At 47.5% G+C, this 21,901-nt stretch overlaps 1 protein-coding gene across 1 annotated transcript in view; it reads right to left on the bottom strand.

The window, feature by feature from the left end:
- ZNF704 (zinc finger protein 704) overlaps window positions 1–21,901 on the bottom strand; it is a 679,439-nt gene that overhangs the window by 11,526 nt on the left and 646,012 nt on the right. Inside the window, exon 8 of the mRNA XM_085605368.1 lies at window positions 5,998–6,095. Within this exon, the coding sequence (XP_085461494.1) occupies window positions 5,998–6,095 (98 nt within the window). The remainder of the gene's footprint in view (window positions 1–5,997; window positions 6,096–21,901) is intronic.

Here is a 21,901-nt window from a genome sequence, read left to right as displayed (position 1 = left end):
CAGCAGAATGAACAGGGGCTCATGTAAAATTAGCTCTGGTGTGGGAGGAATTGTGGCTGGGGTGGAGAGGAAAGGTATGCTCATTTGAACCATCTGTAAGACAAATATGTTGGACCTGATGCATTGTCAACCTGGGAGGAACTGTTGTCACAACCACCCTCCATGAACTTAACTCTATAAGAGAGATGGGGTGATACCTTGCAGCCTTGCAGGGCCAGAGGGAACATGATTTGTTTTAACAATCCCTGTAGAGACTGAGGCAGTTAAATACTTTCGAAGCACTGGAAAATTGTGGGCATTTTCTGTTAAATGATCTGGCAGAAGAGACTCATCTGGTGAACCTGAGATTCTGCAATTTTAGGATTTTTTCCTCCAACAAGCAAAGGTGGGTCCGTCTTTCTGATGAGGAAGATTTCAAAAATGAGAAATTAACATGCCATATTGATCAATGAAACTGGTTTGCTAGTGGAGATAGGAAGGTTTGTCTGCCTTCTAGGCTTGTTATATTCCCGGGTTAGGCCCATACAGCGAGGAAGCTTATTTTTTACATTGTCCTCGCACTAACATTTCAGACATGAACTTTTGCACATATTTGCGTGCGTGACAATGTTGGATTAGTTTCTCGGAAATTAAACTTGTTTACACTCCTAGCTTCTTACAACATTATCACAATGCCCTGAACATCATGTACAAGGTCTCTTTTCGCACTATGTACAAATGTCATCTCTATCTTCGTCCACAGGGTGACAGGGCTATCTAAGGGAAGAGGTGTGGCGCTGCGGCCAGGGCGACTGACTCCGGAATCTGGGGATCACGGTTCGATCCCCAGCGCCGGCGGCAGAGTAGCCCAGCACTATGTGACTCTAGGCAATAGCTTGCTTAATCTTCCCGATGGCCCCCAGCGCATAGAGACCCTTACGGGTGATTGTTCGCGCTTTACAAATGTGGATATTATTATATCCATAACATCACTAATCTATATGCACATCGTAAGGCTGCTTTCTATTATAAAAGATAAGCATCCTGATAGATTGGTAGAGGAGGCACTTCAGCCGACACTGAAGGTCCTTCATTTTCTCCCATCAGGTTGGATCATCCCTTGGGGTCTTCTTGCCTATACACCCACCCACACTCTAGATGCATTTAGAGTAGGGTTTGAATAGTACGCTCAATTACTGCCTTGTTTTATATGCCTGCATATATACACACCGTTTTAGTACCATGGTAGAACTATATCTACTATTTACGCTTTTGGTGCTCGTAATCACTTTTATCTGCTTCTGTCTATTAATTATTGCAGCACACGTATTTTATACAAGAATAGCGTTGGTTCAATAAATATATTGAACACATCACACTGTGTATTCTCTGTATAACTCTCTGAGAATAAGTGAGCACAAGTGATTGAGAGAAAGGTTCAGTACTGTTTCTACGATCCCTGAGGGGTCAGGGTTGTCATGTTCATTGGTTGCCAGAAACCATACTCTGCCTAGTAAGGTTAGGGGGGCTTACTGTGAGCTAGCTGTTGTATGGGCCAATTTATTCTGCTGGGGGTGTCTGGAATCAGTCTAGACACCAAGCCCTTGGTTTATGTTGTCCAACAAATGAGCAGATCCTACGGATTAGTAGGAACTACCCGACAAGCTCAGTCTTGCAATAACATTTGGACAATTGCCTTCCTCTCATAGTAAAGATAAAATTATACAAAGATTAATACTCTAAAGACATGCTGATAGGCTAGTCTACAGTCCATTTTGAACCAATGGCTTCCTGAGAGTTGTTACTCCTCTCCCTGAGCACTCTTTTCTCATGTGCCTTTTATTGGTCAGGCTTTACTGGTTTACATTATGTTCACTAGGAGTAAGGAACTCATTATACTTTATGGGGATAATCCTTCTGGTTTTTCTTCCAAGGGTTTTGGATAACGCTCAAGAGATACTTATAGATTTGTAAAACTGAAAAGAGAAGTACCAGGTACCAGGGTCTCCAAAATCACAGTTTCACAACAAGTACAATGGGGAGAATGGGGTTTTCTCTCTAGCCCCTAGTCACTTTTACAGTTTTTCATGAGCTAACCATACCTCCAAATACGATGTAGCAAAAATAGTTAGGATGCATTACATCGGAAAAGCAACGCGTGCAGCATTTACCATGTTTCAATAGGGGAATCTGCAGAAAAGCCTAGTGGACTCTACTACACTTTTTCTGAGACAATGCTCTTTGGGTTCTAACCCCAAAGCAAATTTGACATTTTCACTGTGATGTTTAGGTTTCAATGAGGTTTATTAAATCCAAACCCAGAATCAAGCTGTGTATAACAAATTAACAAAACACATACATTCAAGCTTTTTCATATTCTTGACCGTGCTCCTGAACCGATCAATACCACTAGTAGTTTTTTTAATAGAAATATGGACCTGATTTACTTAGGGTCCATTTGTAAACAAGCATTGGCATAGCCAATAGATCTCGAACTTTGGGACCTTATAAGTCTTTAGCCATGCAACAGTTGATGTAGTTGCGCCAAGGATATTGTGCTACAAAACTAAATACTTATAAGGTCCCAAAGGCGAGACCTATTGGCTATGCCAATGCTTGTTTTATCTCCTCCGGCAACGTCTGGCCAGAGGATGTGGTGTATCATACTTCCGGACATTGCAGGATAGCAAGACCGCTAACCTGCTACAGTAAGCAGAGCTTGTTGGTAAGGCCACTTCCTCAACAGATGAGCATCAGGTAAGCCACAGGGATGGGGATCTTTTTATTAATTTATTTAGTATTGTAGTATTGAATTAGTATCTGTGATTTAATGACCTTTGACAGCTTTTTGAATGTTACACTTAGAAAGTGCAATGTCAGAAGCATGTAACCTTACCAGGGCATAGAATTGTGCCTTTAAGTGCTGACATAATCAATTTGAAGAGATGAGGGGCCAGTGCGATGAAGAGGGACAGGAGAGTGATCGGGGCAAAGAGGAGGGATGGAGTGAATGCCTGGTGCAACGGGAGGGACAGAAAGTTGGGCCGTGCAATGGGGGGTGGGACTGGGCAACGTGGAGTGATGGGGAGAGGGACCGAGGGGTCAGGTATAGAATAGGCCTATTGGAGCACAGGGAATGGATACGAGAGAGAGACAGCGGGGCTGCAGTGAGAGGCTGTAGAGAGTCAGAGATTGGCTCGAGGGATTCAGAGAGATGCTGGAGAGACACAGAGGGGCCGGAGAGATATGTGAGGGGGAGAAGGACACAAGGGAACTGAAGACAGAGGGACTAGAGAGAGAAAGTGGGGCCAGGGAGGGACAGGGCACTGGAGAGAGAGGGGAGAGAGAGAGAGAGAGAGAGAGAGAGAGAGAGAGAGAGAGAGAGAGAGAGAGAGAGAGAGAGAGAGAGAGGGCCGAAGAGAGACAAAGAGGGGCTGATTAGAGAGTTAGGCCGGAGAGAATAAGGGTGAAACCATGATAGGTCCCGAAAGTGCAATTTGTGATTCTAAGTGCTGGTGAATGGTGATGGACAACCCTCAGCTGCAGCCAGCAGCTAAGTTAGAACTGAAAGCAGGTTGAGATGTGTCAGGTTCATGTGATGATGTGGACAGATGTTTTCTGAGTCCCAGGGTGGCCGACGCCATAGATCCTTGTAAGTATGAGTCCAGATCCGTGGACATTCCCAGCGCACCCTTCTGCAGCCTTTCGGCATGAATGATTTTCATGCAGTGGCTCTTACTAATGCAGGACGAATGCTGGCCCTTCCGAGGAACAGATACATTGCTTGTCTGTGGTGAGCCTGTGTAGGGGAATACCTGCAGATTATAGACCGGCGGGGTGTGGGTGCTCCATAGACACCATTCTAACAGGCATACACTCACCCACAGACGCCCCCCACTCCTCACTGGGCCTTGCATCAGAACATAGAGAGACCTAATTTACCAGTTTCACAATCACTTGTGTTCATGTTTATAACCCCTCTTGCCTGCCACTTTGTAATGCCTGCTTCTTGTCCCTTAAAATCGAGCAAAGTTTAGGTGTACCCAATTTACCACACAGTGTTTTCAAGAGTGCTCACCACCTCAGAGCCCGTCGCAGTTGAACCAGTTCTGCTGCACTTTACACATGCTGGGCATAGTTGCAATGAGTTGGAAAAGATAAAACCAGCACAAGCGCACGGCTTGCGCGGCAGCAGGGGAGGGGGCCTACGCGATTCCCTTGCGGGAGCGAGCAGCAAGGCGCGATGAATGCGACCATATGGCACCACCATATGGCGCCGCTCGCGCCCGCAAGTGAATCTCCACACGTGCACGCATTGCCATTGAAGACAATGGAACGTTTTTGGCCGTCAAAGCTGTGTCGTTGACTAAAGGTCTCTCCTATGCAGCGCATGCACGCTGCGTAGGCAAGACCTAAAAATGGTCACAGATTGTGAACCGACTATTTGCAGATCAACAAATATACTATTAGGCCAGATCACAAAATCACCGTTCATAGGGGTTTGCAGAATGACCTTCCTAAGGTATATTAATTAGGTAGGTCGTAATTTGTGACTCCATATGATTGTCTACATACACAGAGATGGTGGCCTGCAAGGGACAATAGATCACCAACCCTGTGTTTCCATTCCCAAACAGGAAAGCATCCTGTGGACCACCGCTAAAACGATTCTTAAAGAGGAAAAGGTCCGATACGGAGCCCTTTCCATTTGCAATTTAGCTCCCAACTCCTCTGAGGAGTTGGCAACTAGTCAATGGCTTGCGAGTGGAAATGCGCTTGCCAACCATTAACAGAAACCATATTGGATTGCAATTTGAAAGGAACTCCCCATTTACACTCCTTACAAATTGCGATTGGATATGGGTAGCAAAACCTATCGTAAAACTCAACTTTTCTAAATCGTAAAATGGGTTATGTACATTGCGAAATGCCTATTTGGCAGTCACAAACCCTGTGATTTTGTGAATCGTGGGGCTTCCAATCACAAACTCGCTCAGGCCTGATAACCCTAACCATCAATGACATAGCTAATCAAATCAAAGTGGCTAAAATTAAGTTGCCTAGACTCTGTATTAACTCAATGCTATATTCACAAATATGTTTTCTTGATTGCTATATTCCCCATCAATAATATGCTTTCTTGATTATCTCCAAAACTCAAAACATTTGCCATATATTGGGCATACTTTAGGGACAATGGTAATCATTTGTAACTATGGCTACATTCATATATGACTACATTTTGATAACTAGTAGTGTTCCTTTGGAGGCACCAATTGTTGCCCTCACTTGTTTCACTTGAGACCCACTTCTAAATGAAGCTAGATTTTAAAATGGGAAAGTAGCAGAAATGCACAAATAGGCACCTACATATGTAGAGGCAGTGAGATCTTCAATACACAGAAACTATGTACTGCAAATGCTTTCCTGTGACAATGTTTTGATTTAATATTCAGTTTTGGATGCCTTTCCTAAATATCGTGGTTCCCTATGCATCGGTAATGGAAAGATGCTTATTATTTTTAGGAAGTAAATATACTAACATGTAAAGAGGGATTTGGAGGCACCTTATTATTAAAATGTATTTATTTAATTTGTTATAATGTTCAATTTATTTACCAATGTTTTTATTGCATTTTAGCCCTGAAGAAGTAGCTTTTGGTAGTGATGATTCCCATAAAAAGACCTTAAAACAAGGTCTACGAGATGTATAATTGAGGACACTGTGCCTGGTGTCTGTTAGAGAATCCACCAGGGCTCTAGGAGAAATTATCCGAATCTCCTTATTTTTATACTAATGGATGTAACTTAATTTTTATGTTTCACAAGACTGTGGCACAAACAAGAATCAGAGCAAGCTATAATACAACCAGGCGGAAACAATCACTGAAACATAGCAACAACATCTAAGACAATTTTTACAATTAAGATGTGTTAGGCAAAATTATAGATATTTGTTTAGCTTTAGCCTAAACGACATGATGCTTTAGCAAATGTTTCCAATGGGCGATTTCCTACCTCAGTCCAATTACTGCTCTTGGTGGAGAGGACATTACTGTGTGTGGTGGTGGCTTGCCTTCCCCGCTTCCCACGGTGCAAGTATGCTTTGGTGAAACCTAAAAAATACACACAAGAAGAAAGTGTTCACTTTTTGGTTGCCAACAAGCTTTTGAAACATTTGTTCTTGCTATGAAACATTTCATATCAGGTGAGCCCACTTGTAATCCTACAACCATAAAACTGTCTGGTTTTGTCATCAATATATTAATATAGAACAATGGACCAGATTCATAAAACCTTTTTCCACGGATACGTGTAACTTACTACTGTAAATTCAACAGTGAATCACAAATAAGTCAAGCCTAAGTCATGTTTACTGACACCAAAATTGATATTGATATTAAATAGGTACATCAGCATCAGACTGAGAATTACTGATTCCTTTGGTAATTCCAATTTTCTTATAGGAATTCTCAGACTTCATTTTAAATAACCCTGTTCATTCCAGACCCGTGAAAATAATGGGACCTACGATGTTGTTAACTTCGGGGATGTGGAATTATCACAGCCAGAGCAGCGAACTCATAATGATATTCCTTATATGCTATACCTTTTCTTGTTGGTCTATAAGATTACTGGCACTGTGGTTAATCTTTGCAATATCTGGAGTAGGCACACTTGTTTAATTGGCATCTTTGAATCAAAATGTGGAACCCTCATCTAGTTTCTGAGGTTGTTATTACCAGTGCTGTTGTAGTGACCACTGTTTTATATCAAGGTGAATTACAGATTGACTGTCTACCCTCGTCCATACACAAATTTCCCTCTCTCTCCGTTCCCTGTCTGTCCCCTGAAGGCGACTGTCTCCTTTGCCACACTAGCAAGAGCCACCAAGTACAGTGTAGCAATCGCCTTTAGTGTAGCAATAGCCTTTTGGTTACCAAAAGGGAGGAATCCCTAACCAGTAGGACTTCATGTCTAGGAGAGGAAGGATTTTTGCTCATCTAGGAGGCAAATGGCTTGAACTTCGAAGTAAAAGTTTGAAGTAAAAATATTCATCTCTATGAGCCGTTTGAGACAAAAACATTTGCTCCTGAGTGAGATGAGGAGCAAACAGAGTTGTGTGCAGGAGAGTCCTATCAATGGTTTCTTGACAAAACAGTTCATGCCACGATGAATGTGTGATAGAGTGAAATAAATCATGTCTTGATGGATCTTCATATCCTCCTGAGGCATTCTTAGAAGCACAAAATCAAGAAATTTGCATAAAGGCAGCAGCATTTAAAACCTTGTTGTATAGATCTCATCTGTAAATAAAGTAAAAAATAAGGTGAGTTGGAATAGAAGGGACACTATAGACAAGGCAAGATGCCAACATGAGATGGGCTCTCAACGAGTTTGATAAGCACCGTTTCCCTGAGGACTACTTAATTGATAGTTATATGTATTGTAATGGGTTCTGCCGATTTAATCTACCTGAATTTTTCATTTTTGGATCACCTGGTTTATATTGTGGGTGAGCCTCACAACTAGTGTCTCACTCATGATAATAACATGGTAAATGGACGGCACGTGTTTACCACTAGTGTACACATTTTATGTTTACATTTCTTTATTGACTTTTATGATAACCAGACAACAAACCACAATACACTTCATTCTGTGGATATTGCCATGAGCCCCATCAATGGGCTGGCTTTAATATAAGAACAGAAAAATGAACAAAAACCCCTCCCCCCTCCTCTCCCTCCCTCTGTGATAAGGAACCCCATATTACACGCCCCTGGGCTCACACCTCGGCTAGCAACCTCTAGCCTGTTGTAACCTGCAACCGCTGTTGTGTCTCTTCTTCTTGTGGTGTTGTGTGCGGTCGGTCAGCTAGGTGCCATAGTATCAAGGTTTCCAAAGATCCTGAAATGAGGCCCCTGGGTTAGAGAGTGAGAGAGAGATTCTTTCCATGCCCAGGATAAGCCAAAGCCTGTGCAGCCAACCCAGGTATGTGGGCGGGGTAGTCGTCCCCCAGTGAGATAGGGTATTTTGGAAGGTCGCACCTAACACTGATGCACTGTGTCGACCCCTCCGTGATCTAAGTGGAAAGGTGAGGGGGTTGGGAAGCCCCGACATAGTATAGGCAGGAAAACGAGGAAGCTGAGTGTCAAGGTGGGCGTCAATGTAATTTAACACTTGCGACCAGAACCTCGATATTTGAGGGCATTCTCATAGCAAGTGAGTTATATGTACCCAGCGAATCACATGCTCTCCAACTGAGGAGTTTGAGGCGGATTACCTCTATGGAGCCTTAGTGGAGTGAGGTACCAATAGGTATTGCAGTTTCTATGCTCGCCACACTACGTGCCGTGTGACGGGCTCTTTAATATATGTCCAACCACTCTTTCTGCGAGAGAGTCCTTCCTAGCTCACCCTCCCATCTGAGCTGTCTGGGAGATTTATCTGTCCCGGGGGTCGTCTGAGAAATCTATAGAGTTCTGACATCGTACCTCTGTCTGCATAACCCAGTGCCGAATTGTAAACAGTTGAAAGTAGAAACGTTCTTTCTCTGGAAGATTCTGTTGTGTGCGGGAGAAATTACCTATGGACCGTTGGCCTTCTTTTGTCCATTGGTCAAATACAGTTGTGTCGAGACTGGGGGTGAACGCAGGGTTCTGTGCAATGGGCATGATAGAGGAGGGGAATGTCTATCCCAGGCTGAAAGCGTTGAGTGCGTGACCTTTGATAAGTAATTGTGCGGCCGCTCCAATTTAGTAAGAAAGGGGACTCCCCATAGGGGCTGTCTAGCTAGGGCTCTGTCCATGAACAGCGAGTGCTTCTCTGATTCCGGCCTTGACCACTCTACTAGAGGCCTCAACTGTACTGCCCAGTAGCATTCCTGCAGGTTTGGGAGCCCCAGACCCCATTCAGCTGGGGGCTTGTAACATAGTTCCCTATGCAGCCTAGGTCGTTGATCGCGCCAGAAAAAGCACTTTAAGTCTCATTGCATGGAGTGCAATACTCCCGAGGGAGGGGCCAGTGGGAGGGTCTGGAATAAAAATAATATCTTTGGTAAGATTGTCATCTTAACCGCCGCTAGGCGGCATAACCAAGATAATGAGTGTGGTCTCCATCTGCGGTGGCAGTCCTTTATGTCGTAGTAGTAACGTGTAATTCAAGGAGGTGGTGCATTGTATGCTAGGTGTGAGCTGAATGCCTAAATAGGGGATGGCCTCTTGGGCCCATTGAAGAAGATGAGTGTGTTTAAGTGTCTCTAGTGTGTCAGGAGTGAGGGACAGATCAAGGGCCTGAGACTTATGGATGTTGACTTTGAATCCTGATGCTTGCGTAAAGCTGTCCAGCTCCGTCATAAGGTTCTAAGGTAGCAACCACATAGTCCGCATATAAGCTAATCTTATGTTCCTCACCTCCAAACATTACTGCAGATATTAATGGATTATCCTGGACCTTTTGGGCCATAGGCTCCGCGTTAAGGGCAAATAAGGTGGTGAGAGGGGACAACTCTGTCTCATTCCTTGTTGAATAGGAAAGGGTTCCGAGGTAAGGCGATTCACACGAACAGAGGCAGTTGGGGTTGGTGTAACTTCTGAGGACCCAACTTATGAATCTCTCTGACAGACTGAAATGTTGCATGGTTGCTATAAGGTAGGGCCAGTGCACTCTATCGAAAGCCTTCTCAGCGTCTATGGAAAAAATCATGCACTCTGTATCAAAGCGCTCGGCCTTGTCTATATTGTGCAGGAGGCGTTTAGTATTATTGGAGCACTGGTGACCTGGCACAAAGCCCAACTGATCTGGGTCTATCAACCCCGGAAGACAGGGGGAGAGTCGCTGCGCAAAAATCCCAGTGAACAATTTAAGGTCCATGTTAAGGAGGGAGATAGGGCGATAGGGCACACAATGTTGTTTATCCTTACCCTGACTGTAACCAATGGCTTCAGCATCGTGGACGGTATGGGGGAGGAGATCCCAATTGTGTTGTATACCCTCACCAGTATTGGAGCTAGTAAAGCACAGAAAGTATTATAAAATGGGGATTTAAGTGGTTTTAATATGGAGATAGCTGAGATTACCTCTTCTAACTTGATCAGTGAGTCAAGGTCCTCCGCTTGATTAGATGTTAAGTTGGCTGTCTTCACTCCATGCAGATATTGAGCAGGGCAGTCATCTGGAAGTTGATGCGCCCCATATAGGGTCGCATAATATTGCCCGAAGGTTTCTGCAATGTCCTGGTCAGATGTCTGCTCTTGCCCAGTGTGATCATGAATTGTGGGTATGTTAGAGGTCTGTCCCTGCACCCTTAACCTGTTAACCAACAGTCTCCCACCTCTGTTCCCCGTGTAAAAGAAATGACTAAGTCGTAACACAGCGTATTCTGCCCTATCAATGTCCAGGCCTGCCAGTTGAGTTTGTGCTGCCTTAAGCTGTCTCCAGACCCTTGGAGCGCCTGTCCTCTGGTGTACACGTTCTAACTCTCTTACCTCTGTGATGAGTTGCTCCCTTTTTTCCCATTGAATTTAATTGTCGAACGAGGTGATGGCTATAAATTCTATCCTGATTACCGCCTTCCGGGCGTCCCATAGTGTTGCAATAGGGATGTCAGGAGTGTCATTGATAGCAAGGTAGTTTCCTATTGCCTTCGTAATCCTCTGTACAACCATGGGGTGTTGGAGCAAGGTCTCCTTGAGCCTCCAGACGAGGCGCGGTCTGAGAGCCAGTAAAGGCCACCGACATACATACTGCTGAGTGGTCAGATATTGTGCAAGGGAGTATCTCTACCTGGTGTGTCTGCTGGGTTATCATGCTAGTGGTTAGGAGGTAATTCATTCTAGCATAGGTCTTCTGAGGATGTGAATAAAAAGTATATTACCTGTCCTGGGGGTGGTGAACTCTCCATATATCAGTCAACCGGGCCTTTGTCAGGTATTTCTGTCCCTCTAGAGTAAGGGATCTAGTCTGCCCAGAATGCTGGCCTGATCTGTCCACCTCCTTATCAAAGGCTAAGTTGAAGTCTCCCTCTATAACCAGTGATCTGTTGGGAGATTTGGGTAAGTCTAGCACCACCTCTAGAAGGAATTTCTCTTGAGCCTCGTTTGGAGCGTATACTGTGCCCACGGTGAAGGAGTGGGAGCCCAATGTAAATGTATGTGCCAGCAACCTACCCTTAATCTCAGCTCGCTTGGGGTCAACTCTACCCTGAAACTTAGACGAAACTAGAATGGCCACACCCGCTATCTTAGTGGAGTGGGACGAAAAAAGTTGCTGAGAAAACGCCCTAGCTTTTAGTCTGGAAACGTCCTTTAACAAAAGGTACGTCTCTTGGAGATGACAAATATGTGCGTCTGTATTCTTCAGATACGTAAGAATAGCCCGTCTTTTAACCAGATTGTTAAGGCTCTTCAGTGTGATAATTTTGAGAGTTGTAGTCATGTGACTGGGTTTATGTTTCGCTATATTTAATTGTGTGCTTCTTAGAGATCATGAGGCCCAACCAGTTTGCGGGTGGACAGGCATTTGTGCGCCTACACTCTAATTTCTGATGAGTTTTTGTGGGCATTAGGAAGTAAATTTGAGGGAGGAGGAGGACTAAGAAACACCCCACCATGTCAAACAAAGATAAACATAACTGAGAAACAGTACAATAGTCCTGGGTGGAGGACCCAATGAATAGGCATGAGATGTCAGCAGGACCCATTCCGTCCCCCAGTCCCACCCAGGCCCAAGCACTTTGAAGGAACAGGAGGTTCCGCAACTTAGGTTCTCAAGACCCCATATACCCCGGGGGCATGATCAGGCAGGTATCATTCTGCATTAAGGGTGTCTCCCTCTAGGGTAGCAATGTCCGTCTTTCTCTTTTTGGCGATAGTTTCAAGGTCCGGCCAGTGATGTAGCGTGGTCCGACCCACTCTCTGCCACCTTCCTGCTCTCGGAGGTCTATTTTTAGAGTCTGTCTGGGCAGAAGCCCCCGGATCATCCTCAGTCAAGTTCAGCAGCTGCCTGGCCTCCCGCAGTGATCTGATATACATCTCAATGGGTTGCTTATCTCAAGCCTCATGGAGGATTTGTTCTTTGAGTTGAAAATCGTGGACACATGAGAGAATATCCGGGGGTGGGGCTGGTGTCGCTCTCGCTGGATCTACCCTGTGCGTGCGGTCCAGTTTAATTTGTTGGCCTGATAGGGCACCCAAGAGGAAGCAAAAGAGATCTGCCACGTATGCTTCAATGTCTGACCACTCCCCACCCGAGGATCCGCTCGGATTCGGATATTATTTCGGTGAGTTTTCCAGGTCCTCAACATGTGCCTGGAGATCCAGATGCTGGTCTTGTAGGCGGAGGACCTCCTGATCGAGCTGCGTCCCTAGTGGATGCCTGTGTCTCCAGTGTGTCCACCCGGTCGCCCACGGAGTCCAGGTCCCTTTGAATCTTTCGAATCTCCTGAGCCAGTTCCTTCTTTACGATGTCTCGAGAAAAGCACGTGTCACCGGGGCTTCTAGTTTCCCCACCTCTGGGCCTACGGCGCCCCCGTCTGTGCTGCCAGCGTCGGACTTAAGGAGGAGATCCTTAACAGTGCGCTCCTTCTTCTTTTTATTTGTAGCCATTTCGAGGGTAGACCGTGTCTTTTGCTTAGTTAGGTGAGGTACTCTCTCGATGTCGGTCAATATTCAGCGTGGTTCTCCCGGATCACTCCTGCCCGGCTCTCTCCAGTCTCCCGACCCCTATGTACGATCTCAACCGCCCAGGGAAAGCTCGGTTTCAGCTGCTTTCCTCGCAAGAGCAAACTTCAGCTCCGTCAGGGTTTGTGTGGTAGCTTCTCCCTTTTCTAGGTCAGCTAATTCGTAGGTGGACCCTGAATTCGTGGCTACCCCCCTCGACCAGTTTGTGAAGGGCAGATAGCTCTAGTGGTCATGGGCAGAAACTCAGTTATGGCCTCTAAAAGGGGGGCCTCCGGTTAGGCCTTGCTATTTGGTTCCCGGCCTGCGTAGGAGGGGGGAAGTGTTCTCCTTGCTCCTATGCATCTATACTTGAACCCAGGACCCAGGTCTCCATTTGCTATCTTGGTGGCCTGTCGGTGTCTCAGCACTTGCAGGTGTCTAAACAGCTCCTGCTGTGGGCCAGATCTCACTGCCCTTCTCTTCCCAAGTGCTGTCAGCCGCCTCACAGTGTGCAAATTAAGGTACCCTCTCCAGCCTCATATCCACACCATCGCCGACGGCCTTATATCTGTGTGACCTGTCATGAGTTCACAAGCCGGCCCGCTCAGGAGTGTTGTGAGCGGCGCTTTAAATATATTTGAGCTTATTTGAGTCAGTAGTGGGACGGGAGGGCTTCCCAGCCAGCATCCTAGCCATGTCTCACATGACCTTGAGGCCTAGCCGAAAGTTCGGGCCTCCCGGAGCAGGCGTATGCCAGTGCGTGGTCGGGGGGAGGAAACAACACTCACCTTCCCCAAAGTGCTGGAATGGCTATCCGGACTCTCGGCAGGCACCGGAGCACAGGAACGCTTCAGTCTGCAAGGCAGTCAACGCTCGGCGCTCAAACCTTCACCTAGGAGCCAACTGCGCCTCCCTCCGCTAGGAATCTCTCTTCCTTTCGCCTCGCGGTTCTTCCGCTGGCAGCTTGTTCGGCGCTCACTCTTCACTCTGGGCCGTCCTACGTGTTCCTGCTCACTCCAGGAAGCTAGCACTGGGCATGGCCGCCCCCGCTTCCAGGGAGCCGGTCGAGCACCGCACTCTTGCTGATCCCAGGCCCGTCGTCACTCGAGGCCAGCCGGACTGCTCGGGTGGGTGCCGATTTCCCTGCTTCCCCACTGCTCGCTGGGGCCGACGAGGGCTCAGATTTATCGCCGGGGGTAAGGGTGGGGGGGGGGCTAAATCATGAGCTTTGACACCGCTCCTGGCCTGCTACACAAGCCTATAGCGGCAGCGCCCAGACGGTAGGATGTAGCAACGAGCAAGCACATCCTACTTATCCGCCATCTTGGCCACGCCCCCCAGTGTACACATTTTAAAGTAAGCTGCCGCAAAGCAGCATGGGTAAGAGGCACTTGAATGGTTACATGTTAACACATGCACATACATGTGCACACATGTGAGGTCTGTGTGTGTGAGACTACAGTTGTACAAAGCTCGGTAACTGCTCTCAGGTAGCCTGGCACAGAGGAGACTCTGCGCTGTTAGATATTGACCTGGGTAAGCCTTATAATATTAGTGTACTCTCAGGAAAAGTCAGAATGGTTTGCTGTATTGTCTGGAGTGACACTTTATTATACATAGAGGGGTAAATCTGTCTTAGAGTTTTGCTTCTCTTTGGCCTACAGAGTACAGCAAGACATCATACTGGGGCGAAACATGTGTGCCAAGATTGATTATGTAATTCCCAAGCAGATATATGTACACCTTATTGGTCTGGCAAAATTCTCAGATTTCTGTGGCTCAGCTCAGGATCAGAGCCCATGCCTTTTGTCAACCTGCTAAGCCAAGTTAATTACATTGCTCCCCAGCAGAGGGAACTCAAAAGAAGCAATTAACAATGCTTCACTCCGCTCCGGAGGAGGAAGTGATGGGGAAGAAAATCTGCATCCGTTAATTTACTGTCACATTGTACCAGGTTTGGGACAGCCTAGTCCCTCTGAAAAAAGGAGGAAGCCAAGACCTCTGGAGCCAACACAGGAGGGGGGTCCTCTTTGAGGTTTTGGTGGGAAAGGCCATGGCGGTGATGTCAGCAAGGGGCAGAGCTGTGGCCCCCAGAGGAGATGTGGCCAGTGACTTCTTGATGGCACGGTCTTGTCTGTGCAGGAGGGTTGAGACAGGTGGACAGGTAATGTGGCACCCTAGGATTGGCCAGGGGTGACTGGCTTCTAGAACCTTCCATCCCATTCAAAAAGAATGAAGAGAGGGTTGTTGTGGGGCTCGGACACTGGAACTGGACATCAGCAGCACTATGGGCAACTAGAAGGACAAGCACCCTGATGCTCTAATTGTCTAAGGACTCTGCCTACAGGTGTTCCCAGGATCAGTGTGTCTCTCCACAACCTGGGAAGCTGATTCCCTTACACCCTCTAATGACCAGTTAGGGGAAGAACAGGATGTATGTGCCTAGACAAGATGAGAGGATCACCAGAGGACAAGAAAAAAGAGAAAGGGGAAAGGCAGGTAGTGGACTAGTTTCTTGCATGCTCCTACGTCAGTAAAGATGGACGGCAGCCTGGCGGGGAGCTAACAAGGGAAGCCAAGGGAGGCTCCCTGTGCTGCCCTCAAATTAAGCACATATTGTGGTGCCTGGGTGGGACCGGGCACAATCAATAAAAACAGCGAAAGCAAAAGAAGGTGCGGGCAGGAGCCCCACACCACAACAAGAAAAGCTGTGGCTGGAGCAGCTCATTGTTTATTCAAGCTCCTCACAGGATTGACCCATAATGCCCAGCGGGGCTCTTCTTGCCCAAATGTTTTTGCTTGATGTGGTGGCCCCAAGGTGGTAGGGGTACCGCCAACTACAAAAAGAGAGTGGGTGCAGGAGTGTGCCAGCTCCCTCATCAAAGAAAGTTTTGAAAAGTACTGACACTAAGGGGCATATTAACAAGGAACTATCGCTGAGTTAACTGTACTTTATCGCAGCCAAAGTTGCGATAAATGTATCGCCCCATTCACAAGCTGGTGTAAACAGCCCACAGCAACAGTTTACCCGCGATAGTAGCCGCAAAAAACATTGCCATGGATGCCCCCCGACTATCGCTAATGAGATGCAGAGTAGGCATTCCCGTGCCAAAAGCCGCAACAACACAACTCCACAACATTCACAACGAACAGCCAGAACTGCGATAAGAACACAAAACAGGTGATACGGGGCGTTAGCAGCAGGAAAATAACACCTGCTCTGACCTGGTGCTAAGATGGACCGCAGCCTGCACCACAAAAGGGAGCCAAGCCCACAGCCACATCGGAAGGGCAGCAGATGCTATGGAGCCACTGGTCATGCGGACCAGACACCCGAGAGGACCACAACACCCACTGCCACCACCCCAGGACCCCATGCAGCACCCAGAACACACCCCCTCCCCGAACCACCACCCAGGCAGCGCTGACAAACACAGCGGACCCCCAGGAAACACACCAGCCTCACAGACCCAACACCTGACAATGTATTTGCCCAATACAGGCACAAAAGGACAACCATTGCACGCATCATGACCAACAACGCCCAACAGGCCGACGGCACCAGCACAGCGGACAACCAACATCCCACCCCACACAAAGCTGCTGGCTGTGCTGCACCTGTTGGCCTCTGGTACCTCCCAACCAACACCCGCCACAGTCGGAGGAGTCACACAGGCAGCCACATCCAAGTCACTCAAACCTGTCCTGGACATCACTACAGCCTGGTACCCCAGTCCCCATACATCAAACATAATGCGCAGGATCCTCAGGAGACCAAGCAAGGACCATACGCTTTAGCTGGATGCACACACGTGTTGTGGGCAATCCACAGCACACATGTCATACCTGTGCCCCTTGCCAACACAGCACACAATCGCTGCAACAGAAAGCACACGTGTTGCATCAATGTGCAGGCAACAAATGAACACCGTGGAACCTCCACTAATCTCGCCTCCAAATACCCAGCCAGTGTGCACGATTCCTCCATCCTACCACAGTCCATCAGCAACCAGCGTCCCCAGTATGGCACCAAGGGAAATGCACAGCCCCTTGGCAAGTACCAAATGAACACCCCACTCACCTCAACTCCACAACTTTGCAACCCGCAACTCTGGCAATGCACATGTCACAAAAAGAAAAACCAATGTGCAAAACAACATGCCCACCCACCAGGCATATGCAAAAACAACAGTTGATGGACAGAATGCAGAACAATGTCATACATTCACCCCAGTACAGATATCTGGGCTTAAATCCATAGTTTTTTTGCTCACCATGCCATTCCAGTTTGAACCCAGCCATATGCAAATCAGTCTTGACCCTGTGTCTCAAGGGAACAGTTCAGTGTTATGAATACCAGGAGGTTCCGCAGGAGCGTCAGGAATCTGGAGAGAATACCACAGCCTTCCCCCGTGGCCTTCCGACTCTATTAGACTCTAGAGTAACGGATGGCACACCAGGGGAAAACAGGGAAACAAAACAAGGGAAGGCGGGAATACTTCAGGAAGGATAAGGGTTCCACGTCTGGGACAGGTGAGGCTGAAGACAGCTGTAGGGAAAGAAGGGTTAATCAGCCTTGCAAAGATGATGTTTCTCCAATATTCAATTGCAACCCCTTGTCACACATACCATTCTACTGCTAGTTCCATGCGGATAGTAAATACCTAGGACAGCGTCAAAGTAGAGGATCCTGTACAACAGAGAGATATGAAATCAGAAGGGAGTTAACTTCCCCACTATAAACCACGCATGTGTTATGTACACCACTTACCCCCACTATGCTACGGTAGAGCTGAGATCGTATATGGTTTAAATCTGCTGCAGGTGTAGATTTTGCACCTAATTGAGGAGTAATCCGCAAAAGGAATATGAACAGTAAGTCGCTCCCACAAACGTTCAATAACTAGCGTACATAGATATGGTTATAATGATAGAAACAAAAGGCAGCGCAAAGCGCTGTTACCGTAGCTCGATATTACCAAGTGGTTCACGCAAGCCTTCCCAAGTATTCTCCAAATCCTAGCAGCACAGCGGAGAAACCCCCACAAGGCCAGGCAAGAAACACTCTTATGGGACCCCGCACGCAGCGAGGAAGGGATAAGACCAAAAGAGTAGGTAGGGTAGGACACGGGCAAAGAAAGTAAAAAAAAGGAAATAAAACAAAAGGGGAATGGGAGCGAGGCTAAGATTCAAATGCCTCCTTTCTCTTTGATGCAGAGCGTAGGGTCTGAGCTCTGCTCGGCTGGGTGTTGGTGCCAAGATCCCGGGTGAAACACCCGGTGGGCGGAGTTGCGAAGGAACTCCGAAATCGATGTCCCTGCGAATTTCCCGTTGGAGTGGGGAGGTGGCTGGAGTGGATATCAGCGACGATGTGGACTTAAAAGTCCTGCGGGGGTATAGGCCAGCGTTTAAAGAGCGCTAGCGAAACTGACTCGTCCTCCGGCGAAGAGAACGCGCAGAGGAACCCGGAAGCAATGGAATCGGAAGTCAGGCACAGCAATACGGACGGAAATGGGGCCAAGAGCTAGAACGCTAAGCACGTTCGTGAGCGTTTACGCTCCTTTTATACTCTCGTTATCGCTAGGCAGGGCTCCGGGGCATGACAGCATACTCCCCCCACAATGGTCCCCCAACCGTTTGGGTTTCTCTGGGTGTCTCAGGTGAAAACGGCGAACCAGACGGGGAGCGTGTACATTACAAGCTGGTTCCCACGTGCGTTCTTCCACCCCATACCCTTTCCAATGAATGAGGTACTGAAGGGATTTCCCTACTATACGTGAATCCATAATGGCCTCAACCTCGTATTCCTCTGAATCCTGAACGGCAATAGGAGCGGGTTTGTGGGGCAACCTGGTACCCGGTACAACAGGTTTGATCAAGGACACATGAAACACGGGGTGGATCTTAAAGGTGGTAGGGAGTTCTAATTTGAGAGTCACCGGATTAATCACCTTCAGCACCTTGTAGGGACCAATGAACTTAGGGTTAAACTTGCGAGGACCACTCAGCGTCATGTATTTGGTGGAAAGCCACATCTTATCCCCCGGTGCATAAATAGGTTCTAAGCTCCTGTGCAGGTCCGCCCCCTTCTTATACTTTACTTTAGCCTGGTCTAAGTTCTCCCCAGCCTCTCTGTGTATGTCCTTTAATCGCAGAACCAGATCTGTAACTGCCGGAGTAGGGCTGTTAAGGGGAACTCCGGATGGTAATAGCTTGGGGTGAAAGCCAGAAGCGCAAAAGAAAGGTGTGTGAGAGATAGAGGAATATGGACTGTTGTATGCTATTTCTGCTACCCACACCCACTCATCCCAATCGGAAGGGGAATGGAGGACCTGAGTTCTGATGTACTGCTCAAAACATTGGTTGACTCGCTCAGTCTGACCATCTGACTGAGGATGATGACTAGAAGACAACCGAACGTCTATCTGTAGCAAGGAACATAAATTCCTCCAGAATCGAGACACAAATTGGGTCCCCCTGTCCGAAATCAAGACAGATGGGAATCCATGGAGGCGAACTACTTGCCGTAAAAACACCGAAGCCATCTCAGCAGCAGTAGGTAACCCACCCAATGGGACAAAGTGAGCTGACTTAGTAAAAAGATCTACAACCACTAACAATGTATTGTTCCTTTTCACCGTGGTCGGTAAGTCCACAATAAAATCAAGCGACACCGTATGCCAGGGACCAGGTGGAATGGGCAGTGGCAAGAGCAGACCCACTGGGTTTTGACGGGATACTTTAGTTTGGGCGCATACATGACAGGTTTTCACATATGTTTCTATATCTTCCAGCATTTTAGGCCACCAAAAGCGTTCCCGGATCGCCTTGGCGGTCTTCTTGATCCCTGGATGGCCTGCCATGGGATGTGCATGATACCACTTCAGAACCTGGTCTTGCAATTCTCGGGTTGGTAACACCACTCCGCCTTGAACGCAAACATATCCGTTTTCGATCGTTGTTTCTTGAGAGCCCACTAGTTCTTTCATGTCTACCGAGGACTGACCCTGTCTGATTAGATTCTGGAACCCTGTCTCAGAGAGCACCCCTCCTATGATGGCTTCTCTAGCGATTATATTGGGCGACTCAGAAGGCTCGTCCGGTTGTAAGAAACCCAGTCGGGATAAGGCATCAGCTTTGCCATTCTGTCACCCAGGCCTGTATTGTATAGTGAAATCATACTCACTGAAGAATTGAGACCAGCGTAGTTGACGCATAGACAAAGCTTTGGCCGATTTCAAGTACTGGAGATTACGATGGTCGGTGTAAACCACAGCAGGATAACGAGCGCCCAACAGATATTGCCTCCATTCCTCAAAGGCCTTCTTGACTGCAAGTAGCTCTTTGTCCCCTACCGCATAGTTGTATTCAGCAGGTGTGAACTTATGTGAGAAATAGGCCACCGGGTGGCAGTGACCTGTGCTAGGATCCGCTTGACTCAAGACACCTCCCACTGCCACTTGAGAGGCGTCCACCTCCACCACAAAGGGCAAGGCGGGATCCGGATGACGCAAGACAGGAGCCTGCGTGAATGCCTGTTTCATTCGATTAAAGTGTCATCAGCCTCTTTAGACCATACGTATGGAACTCCTTTCTTCAATAGTGTGGTGAGGGGATTGGCCAATTCCGAAAAGCCTCGTATAAACCGCCTATAGAAATTGGCAAATCCCAAAAAACTCTGCAGGTCTTTAACAGCACCGGGAGCCGGCCAGGAAAGAACTGCCGTGATTTTGATGGGATCCATAGCAAGACCCCAGGGAGACACTATAAACCCTAAAAAGGGTACTTCTTGGGAATGAAAGGTACACTTCTCCAACTTACAATATAGGTGGTTGTCACGGAGACGTTCCAACACCCTACGGACATGGCGGGTGTGATCAGCCATGGAAGGGGAGAAGATCAGGAGATCGTCAATGTAGGCGATCACAAACTCGTCCAGCATATCCCTGAGTACCTCGTTGATGAAAAATTGGAACGCCGCTGGGGCGTTACAAAGCCCAAAGGGCATTACAAGGTACTCGAACAACCCATACTTGGTACAAAAAGCTGTTTTCCATTCGTCTCCCTCCCTGACACGCTCTAGGTGGTAAGCGCCCCGCAAGTCCAGCTTAGTAAAGTACTGGGCTCCTCGTACTCTGTCAAGGAGGGAGGCGATGAAGGGTAAAGGGTACCGATTCTTAATGGTAACGAGGTTAAGTTTCCTGTAGTCTATACAACAGCGAAGACCCCCCTCACGCTTGGGTATGAAAAATAACGCAGAAGAGGCAGGAGAGCAGGAAGGACGGATGAATCCTTTGTCCAACATCATGTCCAGGTACTCTCTCAAGTACAAATTCTCTTTTTCTGTCAATGCATAGACCCGGCTGCAGGGGATTCTGGCTCCTGTCTCTAGATCTATACGGCAGTCGTACACCCTATGCGGGGGAAGAACCTCGGCTTCTTTGGGATCAAAAACTGTCTTTAAATCCTGATAGCAGGAAGGTAGCTCCGGAGCAGGTTCCTCTTGCTCTAAGTCATAGTTTACCTGTGCGCTTGCAATCAAAGAAACCTGACCATCAGCAGCACAAAATGCCAGAGTAGATTTCTCCCAATCTATGACCGGATTATGAACCTTTAACCATGGGATGCCCAAGAGCACTGGGATTTGTGGAGACCGGAATAAGTCAAAAGGGATTTCTTCGTGATGATCGGGGTCTATACTAATGTGAAGCATTACCGTACGATGTGTTATGGGCCCTAAAACAAGGGGACTACCGTCTATAGTGGTAACTTTGCTCACAGTGGGTTTTCTTATGCTAGGTATGAGGTTCTCTCTAGCCCAATCTGAATCCATGTAGTTCCCGGAAGCCCCTGAATCTCTCATGACTGCTACGTGAATACCATGTTGTTGGAAGGATAGATACGTAGATACATACAAATGTGTGGTGGGTGTGGTGTCGAACTCAGAGGAGGAGACTGTGCATCCAGAGCTACCCGGGATTCTTGTCTCACAGGACCCCGGGCTTTCTAGTTTCCCGAATTCATGGTCTGAGTTGGCTTGATCGGACAGAGGTGCAGAAAATGTCCGGCCTTACCACAATAAAGACATAGTCTATTGGCTCGTCTTCTTTGCCGTTCTTCGGGCGTTAATGGACCCTTCACCACTCCTATCTGCATAGGCTCACTTTCCTCAATGCCCTTAGGGGACTCGGTCTTTTTCTCTCGGGTGGACACATAACGGGGTTTAAATCTTCCCTTCTCTTGTCTCCTCTCCTGTAACC

Source organism: Triturus cristatus, chromosome 5_1 (genome assembly GCF_964204655.1).
Source record: "Triturus cristatus chromosome 5_1, aTriCri1.1, whole genome shotgun sequence".
Lineage (NCBI taxonomy): Eukaryota > Metazoa > Chordata > Amphibia > Caudata > Salamandridae > Triturus > Triturus cristatus.
The sequence above is the reverse complement of the archived record's forward strand: the minus strand, read 5'-3'. Positions and strand labels throughout refer to the sequence as shown.